Source organism: Muntiacus reevesi, chromosome 8 (genome assembly GCF_963930625.1).
Source record: "Muntiacus reevesi chromosome 8, mMunRee1.1, whole genome shotgun sequence".
Classification (NCBI taxonomy): domain Eukaryota; kingdom Metazoa; phylum Chordata; class Mammalia; order Artiodactyla; family Cervidae; genus Muntiacus; species Muntiacus reevesi.
Window position 1 is genome coordinate 48,635,770 of NC_089256.1, and position 12,774 is coordinate 48,648,543.

At 34.9% G+C, this 12,774-nt stretch overlaps 1 protein-coding gene across 1 annotated transcript in view; it reads right to left on the minus strand.

The window, feature by feature from the left end:
* Positions 1-12,774, minus strand: part of OSBPL11 (oxysterol binding protein like 11) — an 88,923-nt gene that overhangs the window by 46,721 nt on the left and 29,428 nt on the right. Inside the window, exons 3-5 of the mRNA XM_065943098.1 lie at positions 9,035-9,210; positions 8,137-8,216; positions 6,429-6,605 (exon numbers count right to left, since the gene is read on the minus strand). Coding sequence (XP_065799170.1) covers positions 6,429-6,605; positions 8,137-8,216; positions 9,035-9,210 — 433 coding nt within the window. The remainder of the gene's footprint in view (positions 1-6,428; positions 6,606-8,136; positions 8,217-9,034; positions 9,211-12,774) is intronic.

Here is a 12,774-nt window from a genome sequence, read left to right on the forward strand (position 1 = left end):
TTATTCTCACAACAAGAAACACATTTGAAAAACTGGACATTCAAATTAAAAAAACACCTATTCACTTGAATACACTCTTTAGAGAACACAAAGGAAAAAAGGATGTACATTTATGATCTACATACTTTTCTATATTATGTTATAAGCCAATAAAAGTTTAATAAAGGAAAAAATCATAAGCAGGATATTGACAATATGAATAATCAGCTCTCACAATATAACATTTAAGAGAAGAAAAGTGTTTCTTTGTACAAATGGCCCAAAAAAGCCACTTGCTAGTGTTGATATTATAAGTGAAGAGGCCTAAGGACTTCCCTAGTGGTCCAGTGGTTAAGAATCAGCCAGCCAATGCAGGAGACATGGGTTCGATCTCTGGTCTGCAAAGATTCCACATACTGCAGAGCAACTAATCCTTGCACAACTACTGAGTCAGCTCTAGGGCTCTCAAGCCACTAAGCCTGCATGCTGTAACCACTGAAGCCCATGCTCTACAACAAGAAAAGCTACCACAATGAGAAGCCCCCACACCACAACTAGAGAGGAGTCCCCATCTTCACAATTAAGAGAAAGCCTGCAGGCAGCAATGAAGACCCAGCACAACCAAAAAATAAAATAAACAAATTATTTTTAAAAATTAAAATAAAAAGTGAAGAGGCTTAAGAAAGTGATGCTCTTGACTGGAAAAAAAAAACTTTAAATTATAATTAGAGCGCAAATGTTAAAATCTAAAAATTCCCTGGTGGTCCATTGATTAGGACTCTGTGCTTCCACTACAAGGGGTACCAGTTGGATCCCAGAAGCTGCATGGCATGCCCCCGTCCTCCTGCCAAAGAATAAAATTTGGTTATGGTTCTTTCCAAAGCAAACAAATGGGCTGACCATATATTTACAATGAAATAGAAATGATTCTGTGAAGCTGTTTTAGTGACTGTTCCTGACATTAGTAAAACTGGTTCCTTAAGAATGAAAAACCATCATGAAAGCTGAAAACTTGCTTAATCTGTTTTGCAGCTAGGTATGACAAATACGGTGATAATGAACATCACTTATGTGGCATCGAGTTTGTCTGAAAATCAGATGAGAATCATGATTTTATCACTTGTATTTTACATGTTTCTCCCTTACTAGACTGGTGATGTTAGCTTCTCCCAAGGCACAGCATAGTAACCTACATGAAGCACACACTGATTAAAGGAGTGATTGATGAATTGTAAATTAGTAATTAATTGTAATTAGTAAATACTAAAATAGATCACTTTAACACTTAAGTAACAAATCCACAGAGTCACAATATGACTTGATTTTCAACAGTCAGTTGCTTTTGCCAAATGTTACTTCATTTATTGCTGGACTTATGGACTTTGATTAAAATACTCCTTTCAAACTCACTTTGAATTACATCTTTGCATTATAACCAACTGGAGCTAGATCACTCTAGAATAGCAATTTTCAAACAGTGCTCTCCAGATTCTTATGGGGCTCTTTTCAGGAGGTTGATGGAGTCAAGATTATTTCCACAATAATTCTAGGAAATTAATTTGCCTTCTTCACTTAATGGCATCTGCACTGATGGTGCAAAAGCAATGGTGGGTAAAACTGTTGGTGTCTTAGAATCAAGGCAGTTGATACAACAATGTCATGACTGTATTCATGACTGTATTCTTCACTGCCATGCACTCACGGAGTAGGCATTGGGGACTGGGGAAAAGACAGCCAATTTTATTTAAGAATATTTTTGAAAAATCAGTAAAATTTATTAGTTTTACTATATCTCGACTGTTGAGTAAACATATTTAAAATTGTCTATATGAAAAATGAGAAGCACACTTCTGCTGTATATTAAAATAAAAAAAGCACACTGCTGTTGCATGCCAAAGCACTGTGGTTGCCCAAGGAAAAGCACCTGTGAGACTGAGTTACAGGTTGAACTAGCAGTTTATTTACACAGATCACCACCTGACGTGAAAGAACGTGATATATATTGGTTGTTCAGAAACACATGTGACAACCTGGACCTGGGAATGGCATCTGAAATGAGGGCAGTGGGATCTGATACTATCTCAGCTAAATGGTGTCAGAACTGAATTAAACTGTAGAACACCTAGCTGGAGTCTGCCAAGAATCAGAGAATTACCTAGTGTAAAGGAAACCCCCATACATTTGGTGATTGGAGTACAGAAGTATGGGGTGTTATAGTAGAATAGAGGAGAAACACAAGAGTGTTGTTTTTCCCTGACAGAATGATTGCTAACAACTAAAGCTCTTCAGGCTTGGGAGTATGTGGTAGACATCTTTTCAAAATTAAAGAAAATGATTTGTCATTTCAAGAAAAACAACCAACAGTATTTGTTGCCAATTATAAAATCTGAGCTTTAAAATGAAATTACAATTTTGGAAAACCTGTATCAGTCACCATAAGCTTGGCAGTTTCCCAATATTGAAAGCCTTTTCTGATGAAGTTGGTACAGATGTTAATGAACGTGAATTTTTGATATTGTATACCAATATCTGTAAGGGCTGCCTAACTCTGAACTAACATTTTCCAAATGACTAATGCAGTGTTACAAAATCATGCATAAGTTAAAGATCCACTCAAACTGCAAGGCAAACCAATGTATTTTCATGAAACAGAAACATGAAAAGTTCACTGATATATATTAGATTCCACACTGCATCTAACACTTAAGAAACTGCCACTGTCCAGTTTTACTGGAGTATCAAAGAAGAGCCACATTTACCTTAAAAAGCTATTTTAAAACATTCTTTTTTTCCTAACCACAAAGTTTTTTTTCATATAGTTCAACTAAAACTACATATTTGCAATAAATTGAGTGTAATTATTTTGTTTGGGGGGGAAAAAATAGCTGGTTGTCATAAAAATATGTTATCTATGTTAACATGTATGAATTTATTAATTTTTATTTTAAAATAATAAAACATCTAAAATTTAAAAGTAAATTTTAAAAACAAGCATTTTAAAAATACCTGTTTCAATTTCTAATAAGGCAAATATTGGTAAATGTAACCTATATAAAGCAAAAATTCTTTGAGGTCCTCAATAATTTTTAAGAGTGAAACAGATACCAAGACCACAAAAAGCTTGAGAACGCCTACCAGGAACCATAGTCAGTATGTCAACAAAAGTTCTCTCAATGTCTTTGAAAAGAAAAAGTATCTACATAGTCTCAAAGAAACTCCCCAGATATTTATTTATTTATTTTTTAATTTTTCAGTGGGTTTTGTCATACATTGACATGAATCAGCCATAGAGCTACACGTATCCCAGATATTTATTAACTACAGAGGAAAAGACAGCAACTTTACAGTGGAGAAAAGCTACTTTAACCAAGCAGAAGCTACCTTAACCACACGATCAAGGTGAACATCACCAGTAATATGACGTACTGATATCATGAACTCCTTGATATCAGTTCAGTTGCTCAGTCGTGTCCGACTCTTTGCAACCCCATGAATCACAGCACGCCAGGCCTCCCTGTCCATCACCAACTCCTGGAGTCTACTCCTTGATATAGGTACTGGCAATACATATCTTCAAGGGTATCTTTCCCAGAAATGTATAATTTCACTCAAATAATAAGAAAACATCAGACAAATGCAAATCTGGGAACATTAAACAAAACTGGATCTTCATAGGTATCAATGCCAGGAAAGATAAAGACTGAGCAACAATTACAGACAGAAGGAGACAAAGTAGTAATAATAATAATTAAATGCATCATTTTAGGACAGGATCCTAAAACAGAAAAAAGAATGTTAGTGGAAACACTACTAAAATTTGAATAAGAACTATAGTTAACAGTATTATAGTTATATAATTTCCTGGTTTTGATACTGTTATGAAAGATAGTAACATTGCAGAAAGTTGGGTGAGAGATACACGTAGAAATCCTGCATTACTTTTGCAACTTTTCTGTAAATTTAAAATTACTGCAAAATAAGAAGCTTTTTTCTTGGCGGGGGGAGGCTGTGCTGGGTCTTTGCTGATGTTTGGGCTTTTCTCTGGTTGCGGCAAGCAGGGGCTACTCTCTAGTCACCGTGCACGGGGTTTCTCACTGCTGTGGCTTCTCTTTTGTCACTCGGGCTCTAGAGTGAGCGGGTTTCACTGTGCTCAGTAGTGGCTCCCAGGCTCTAACTAGAGCAAAGGCTTAGTTGCTTCACAGCATGTGGGATCTTCCCAAATCAGGGATCGAATCTGTATCTCCTACACTAGCAGCGAAGCCTCCAAATAAGAAGCTTCTAAAAAGTGCTCTCAGCTTGTGAAAACTGTCAGCTTTGATTTTACCTTAACACAAATCTTTTCAGTCATTGTCTTGGATAAAAAAAGGCTCAGAAACTTTCTGTGGACCATGCTTTCATAAAGCATTTAGAGCTCCCACAATGAAATACATCAAGCCACAAAACTGAAACAAGATTCTTTAATGCATGGCATCATAAGCAAAGTTAGAAAACAATATGCATCTACAGACCAGATTATGATAATTTTAAATAAAAGGAAATAAGCTAGCTTTTAAAGGAAAACACAGTTCCAGTGAACTCTCCAAATGCACTATTTCCTCACAAATAGAATTATGTGTGAGGAATTATTCCATTGGAATACAGAAATGTTCCTAATAGAACATTTACATAAAATGTTAGAAATCAAATAACTATAATTTTATAGTTTGATCTACTGAGTTCTTAAAAACAAACACATAAACTTAGTGAAGACAAAGACACTCAACTAAAACTTTTTTGTAGGTGGCATTGGCAAAGACTGCCGAACAATGGTCAACACTCAAATCCTAGAATAATTACTGGTGCCATAATTCAAGAAGGCTGCCATTAAATTAGTGAGCTGTATAAGTAAATACTTATCCTTCCTCAAGAGGCAGCTGTGAAACTTTGGGGACACCACATACTCTCTATATACAAATGTCAGAGTCATATGCTAAATATTAACATGCTGTCACAATAATATGAAAGGGTATATTTAAAGTCCAGAAAATTACAGTGTGGATATTGCAAGAAATTACCCCTGGGTGTGAGAATAACAAAAGAACCATTAGAGCAGGAAAGAGAAGAGTAGGGGATTAAAGTCACAGTAGAAAAGAAGCTAAGAGAGATATGACAGTGTTCTCAGTACAGCAGGTCATAAAGATCCAAGAAAAACCAAGCAGAGGCCTCCACAGATGGCTAAAATCTCAAATACAAAAAGGTTCCTTTTTCATAGAAAATGTGCACGATTCATGGCAATTTCAACTATATGCTTTTTGCTTGTTTTTAACCTTTTACTGAAGTATACAGACTGACATATAATATTACAGATAGGGAAGTACACTTCTCAACAGTATATAGGCTTGACAAATTTTCATACACCAAACACATCATGTAACCAACACTCAGATCAAGAAACAGAATGCCACCAGCATTCTGAAGAACCCTCAAGCTCCCATCACCAGCCATGATCAAAGAGTTTCAAAGTTTCATGACAGCCTAATTTTTACGGGTGAAGGAACACACCATGATACAAGCATATTCCTATATGTTTTTCTTTATTCCATCCCTGATTATCTTAACCACTTTTAATATTTCCATTTCCTTCACTGTAGATTAATATACCAGAACCTTGATTTCCTAAAGATATAAACACCTATCAACAGATTGAATACCATCAATATAAATACTAAAAATTATTATTTTATTAAAAAAGGTATTTGTAATTGCCATTCATTTTTAACATTAAAAAGTGAGTTAAAAGCTATTACTCATCTCAAGCAAATTATTTTACCTCTTTAAACCTCAATTTCTTCACCTATAAATACAACCCAAAATAACCTGATAGAGGGAACATTTTCCCCAGCTTCCTGCCTTAAATCATTTGGGTGTGATTTTATAATATTATTTTCACAATCCACTACATAGGTATCTATGAGCTCTACCAGAATTAACTCAGTAAACAACACCTGGATTATTAACCTAACTGCATTCTTTATTAACTAGAATTATTTGGTACTTAGTTTCAAAGAGAATAAGGAAAATGGTGAGATAAAGGAACATCAAGGATTTAACTAGTCTATTTTTGTGAGTTTGATATTCTCTATTTACATGTATCAGTAAACAAAAAGTCACTTGTTTGATCACACAGTCTTTCCACTAAGCTTAATAACCCTTTTATCATAAATTTTACATTAAAGGAGTCTATACTTTCTCTTGAGAAACAAAAGATACAGATTTTTGAAACATGAGTGTACACAGAACCTAGCTCACAGACTTGAGGAAACTTAGGACACCTAAAAAATCAGGGAATTGTTATGACCTAAACATTGAGGCCCCCAGAAGACACACACAGGATTTAAAATTTTGGGGGGACAAAATCAAGTTGGTAATATTATTTTATGCATTTTAACTTGATTTCAATTCATACTTACTTCTCTGACTTCCACAAGATGGTCTGGAGGTAAGTTAGCTCTTTTGCTCACTGATTGTAGTTTGGAATGTCCAACATTAAAAAAGGAAATGGTATTTTGACTTGGTCTCCTCTGGGATATAGGAGAATTACCACTAGATGCAAGTGAGAAGCTCCGTGATTTCAGAGGAGGATTATTCTATTAGACAAAGAAAATAATTCCTTTTTAAAAATTTAGGTAAACTCTCAACCTATAATATACTGAAGTCTTACACACAAGCAGTTTTAAAAATAAAGTTAACCTCAGAATTAACTACAAGAATAGTTCTGAAGATGGAAAAATTTAAGACTTTCAAAGTCTAAGAATTTCACACATCCCATAGTAAACTGGTAATTTACTCAGAAAATTAATTCCAGGTGTGTGCTGTCAAGAATTCTTTTTTTACATTAGACATATATTCGAATAACAAGAAATTCCTAATTTTAGATATTTAAACATCATGATTGAAGCAAAAAATATATTCAGCAATACTCAATATAGTAATTTTTCTAGTGTAACATTCAAGTATCTTTGAAACAAACTAGTACTTTCTGGTCACTGCCAATGATTAGAATCTTGTAGCAAGAATAAAGTTTTTGCTGGATTTCTTAAAGACTGCAGGCCTAAATCACAACTTTAAAAAAGTTAGCTATGGGGAAAGAACACTAGGAAGAAGACAAAAAAGTAGGTATGGAAATCCTTTAACTCTGCTTCCCACATATTCATTTTTAGACATTTCTGACCTCAGATTTCAAGTACTAAGACCCTCTTTCTCATCTTAAAAAAGAAAACACTCCAAATGAGATACAGAAATTATCTATAAGCACATGAAAAGACACTCAACCTTATTAGTCATTAGAGAAATGAAATCAAAACCACAATGAAATTCTACTTCATAACCATGAGGATGGCCATAGCAATTGTAAAAAAGGAGAGTAACAGTATCGATAAGAATGTGGAGAAACTGGAACCTTCGTGTGTTGCTGGTGAGAATGGGAAATGGTTTGGCCAATTTCAAAAACAGTTTGGCAGTTCCTCAATAGTTAAACAGACAACTACCATAAAACTCAGTATTCCACTCCTAGGAATAACCTAGAAAACTGAAATCATGTGTTCATACAAAAATTTGAACACGAATGTTCATAGAAGTATTATTCATAACAGCCACAACATGTAAGCAATCCACATGCCTATCAGCTGATACATTGATAAACATAATGTGGTATAACCATAAAACAGGATTATTCAGTCTTAAAAAGGAATAAAGTATGATCCATGCAATGACATGGATGAACCTTTAAAACGTTATGCTTATTGTAAGAGGCCAGACAAAAACAAACAAACAAACACCACATACTGTATGATTCCATTTACATCAAATGCCCAGAATAGACAAATCTATTGAAACAGAAATTATAGGTTAGTGTTTGCCAGGGGACTGAGAAGAGAGATTTGAATAGGGAGTGACTGTTAAACAGATACGGGTTTTTTGGAAGGTGATGAAAATGTTCAGGAATTAGTTGCAACAGCTACATAATCTTATGACGATACTAATAAAAACCATGAAATTGAAAACTTTAAAAGGATCAATTTTATGGTATGTGAATCTCAATTTTAAAATGCAAAAAACTAAAGTTAAAAAGATCTTTTCCCATTTCCGTGCATTAACATCATACATGAATCCACATACCTTGCCAATAGCTTCAGTGTGGTGTTGTGTACATATCTGAAGTCTGCTAACCCAATGTTGTCGCTCTTTAGCATCTGTGGCTGATAAAAAGTATCTATAAGTTATTTACTTTTTCATTTATTTTTAGAATACAATTAATTGTCTATAGCATGAAGAACAGATCACTGAAAATCAGGGCATTTTCCTACTCTCCCTGACCAGAGCGAGGTTGGAAAAAGGCCAAAGCATCAACCTTGTTAGGTAACACCATAGCTGGATGTGGATATTTCCTAAGGAGGATAAATTACATACAGCTAGGTGGGTATATGGAACTTGACATGTCTTAACTTTCTCTTAAAGATATGCTCTTCTTCAAATAAATACCCTTTATTAAGCATTTGGTATGTACTCAATATATTCTTTCAGATTTCTAGCATGATCAATTAGGATTAACATCATACTTTATGTGTATTAAATAAAATTGGAAACCTCTATACAATTTAAATTCATCTAAAAAAAGTTATACCTGAATACAAGCATTTTCATAAATCCCAATTATGTACATTAATCATCAAAAAACACAGAGAACATAACTAAATCAAGAAAGGAAGTAAAATACAAATCTGTGGAAGACAAAAAAATTTTAAACAAGTCTATGTTTTTAGATTTCTCAGTATTTCGTCTATACAAATTTCTCAGAAGGTCAATTTTAAACAGACTTGCTCACTGTGCAACTTAAAAGTCGTTAATTAAAACAGATCTCACAAATCCTTCAAACAATTCCAAGGTGTAGAATACTGTTTCTATATCATCAATGATAACAGTTTCTATTTCCAAAACCTAAATGAAAGGAGGTAAGGATACCAACTTCTCAAGGAAGAAGAAAATCACACTATTAATTCTCATATTTCAGTCATACCTCTGAGTTTATACTGTTCCCCACTGGCAGCATTTACAGTGAAGGTATGAGAGTCCTCATCACTGGGCGATATTACAGCTCCTGCAAGCTGCAAAGTACCTCTGGGTTTTTGATTTCTAGACTGTTCATTCACAAAATACTCCAACAGCCCAGCTTCATTGTTTAGAACAAAAAACCTGCAATGATTTTAAAAAAGGTCATACTGTTAAAGTATTTCCCCTAGTCAAACTAAAGCAATCCAAATTTTAATCACATACTTTTGAGTTTTTGCTATTAAAAAAATAAAATTCAAAAGCATCTCAAGAAGTATTTAGAAACACTAGACTGAATTTCCTAGTAGTAAATGTTACTGAAGAATGGAATGAGTTTAATAAAAGATATAAAATCTTCAGCTGTGAAAGAGGCATTTAATAGGGAAGAGGCATACAAGACAATGCAGAAAGGAAACAAAGACACAGTATCCTTCAGAGGAAGATTTCCCTTCAGAATTCATTAACAGGGAGGGTTAAGTTCCCATAGACAAACGGTAGGGAGAGTTTTTATTTAAAATTCACTGGGAAGAAATCAAAGCATGAGCTCCGGGATTAACAAATACTAGGTAAGAAATGAATATGATTTAAGATTTAACCAGTGAAATACACAATATGAATAATGCCAAAGTAGCAAGACTTTGTGAACATATTATTAAACAGGTCACAACTAAAGATTACTTATCCTGTTTAAAAATGAAAAGGCTGCAACTGGAGATGCAGAACCATAAGGAACTTGAAACTAAATGATGAAATAATGATACACATTGGAAAAGAATTTGATGTTCTGATTTGGTTTTAGATTAACTACTTTGGGAAATATGTTAACTTGGATTCCAATTTAAGTAGTATCTTTTCTTTAGGAAAAAAATCTAAAAAGTTTCTATTCCAAAAAATTAATGTTTGGGTTTAGAGCAATTTGGTATTCTACATGTTAATGTATTCTGTAATACATCCAGACAGACAATTTGATCCAGTTCAAGTTCCTCGAAGATACTGTCTTAAGCAACCTGGCAACTATATCAATCATACCAAACTGGGAGGGAATATAATCAGCCTTTTATTAAGGGAAAGAAAAAGAAATAATGAGAAGCAAATAAGAGAAATTGAAAGCAGCTATCTGAAAAGGGAGCTGGGAAAGCAAGACTATTGTTTTTCTCATTCATCTTTTAGCATGCTCATGACTTTTAAACGGGCTTCCCTGGTGGTTCAAACAGTAAAGAATCTGAACAAGCAGACAAACAAGAAACAAAGAAAGGAATGAATGAAGGAAAAAAGGAAAGAAATCTCTTTCTACTAGTCTACAAGCCCAATTATTTCAAACAAAGAAATAAGACTGGTCTCTTCTAGGAAGTCAATTCAAAGAAAATTCAGAGAACAACGTTGGAAATCTCAAGTTACTGGGAACATGTATTTCTTATCCCAAAAGCATTACCACAAATCTACAACATGGGAAGCACTCACCTAGATATACAAAAGTAATACTGAGGAGGAACTGGTAAAATGATAGAATTGAGTCAAAAACCGATTACCTAATACCAAGATGATGCTATGGACCCAGTGGCACCAATAACACACTGTAGGCTGTCTTTCATCACACATGAATTAACCCAAATGTTCTTCGTTCACCCTTTCTCTGGAGATGTACAAGATGTGCATATTGGAGATAGAAAGACAATTCACATAGTAAGGAAAGTGAAAGCTATTTTGCCCAGAAGGGGACTAGACTCTTGATTATAGTATTCTTAGCAAGCTGGTCTAACCTAGAAGCTAAAGAAATACAGAAAAAAAGGCTTAAGATTCAGCATCTATCTTTATATAATGAAAAGTCATCACATTGTTAAAAGGAAAAATTAAATAATTATTTATTTTGTGCAATTTCAAAATAAAGACTGCAAGTTTGAGAAAATGACTAATCTTCAGAATAGCTGACAACTTAAAATGAAGTATTTTGGAATGGAACTTTAAAAAATATTCTGACTTGGAAGTATGTCTTATGATAGCAAAAATCAACTTCAGGGAAGACTTTGGATGGAAAGCACACATATGCTTTGTGCTGACCATTCTAAGCTTTAGTACTGAGCATGTACAGAACTTCTAAGTAGGAAGCAGGAAGAAATCTCCTCTTCATGAATGCTAATTGAAAGTGAAAGGAAGCACATTCAAGAGAGGGTCTTGCTCTTTCCAAGGGCACCACATTTAACAAGCAGTTTATTATTTACAGAGTATGCTCATCCTGGATTTCTCCAAGCTTCTCTAAGTTGCCCGTAGTCAAACAGAAATAGATTGCCGGGAAACCACCTTGAATACTTGGCACAGGTACAGTGCTTTTGTTACTTAAGCTTTAGCCACAGCTCAGGGACCAAGTGGCTAGGCCTACCAAAGGAATTGAGCTCTAAGCCTAAGTTCCTTTAACATGGTCTTAACCTTTCTGGAGGTATCCAATATGCTACTGGAGATCAGGGGAGAAATAACTCCAGAAAGAATGAAGGGATGGAGCCAAAAGAAAAACAACACCCAGTTGTGGATGTGATTGGTGATAGAAGCAAGGTCTGATGCTGTAAAGAGCAATATTGCATAGGAACCTAGAATAAATGGAAGTGGTCAAACAGGAAGTGGCAAGAGTGAACGTTGACATTTTAGGAATCAGCAAACTAAGGTGGACTGGAATGGGTGAATTTAATTCAGACGGCCATTTTATCTACTACTGTGGGCAGGAATCCCTTAGAAGAAATGGAGTAACCATCATGGTCAACAAGAGTCCAAAATGCAGTACTTGGATACAATCTCAAAAATGACAGAATGATCTCTGTTCGTTTCCAAGGCAAACCATTCAATATCACAGTAATCCAAGTCTATCCCCCGACCAGTAATGCTGAAGAAGCTGAAGTTGAAAGGTTCTATGAAGACCTACAAGACCTTTTAGAACTAACACCCAGAAAAGATGTCCTTTTCATTACAGGGGACTGAAATGCAAAAGTAGGAAGTCAGGAAATACCTGGAGTAACAGGCAAATTTGGCCTTGGAGTACAGAATGAAACAGGGCAAAGGCTAATAGAGTTTTGCCAAGAGAACACACTAGTCATAGCAAATACCCTCTTCCAACAACACAAGAGAAGACTCTACACATGGACATCACCAGATAATGATGACTCGGTGATCATCAACACCGAAATCAGATTGATTATATTCTTTGCAGCCAAAGATGGAGAAGCTTTATTCAGTCAGCAAAAACAAGACCAGGAGCTGACTGTGGCTCAGATCATGAACTCCTTATTGCCAAATTCAGACTTAAATTGAAGAAAGTGGGAGAAACCACTAGACCATTCAGGTATGACCTAAATCAAATCCCTTATGATTATACAATGGAAGTGAGAAATAGATTAAAGGGACTAGATCTGATAGAGTGGCTGATGAACTATGGACGGAGGTTCGTGACACTGTACAGGAGACAGGGATCAAGACCATCCCCAAGAAAAAGAAATGCAAAAAAGCAAAATGGCTGTCTGAGGAGGCCTTACAAATAGCTGTGAAAAGAAGGGAAATGAAAAACAAAGGAGAAAAGGAAAAATAAACCCATTTGAATGTAGAGTTCCAAAGAATAGCAAGGAGAGATAAGAAAGCCTTCCTCAGTGATCAATGCAAAGAAATAGAGGAAAACAACAGAATAGGAAAGACTAGAGATCTCTTCAAGAAAATCAGAGACACCAA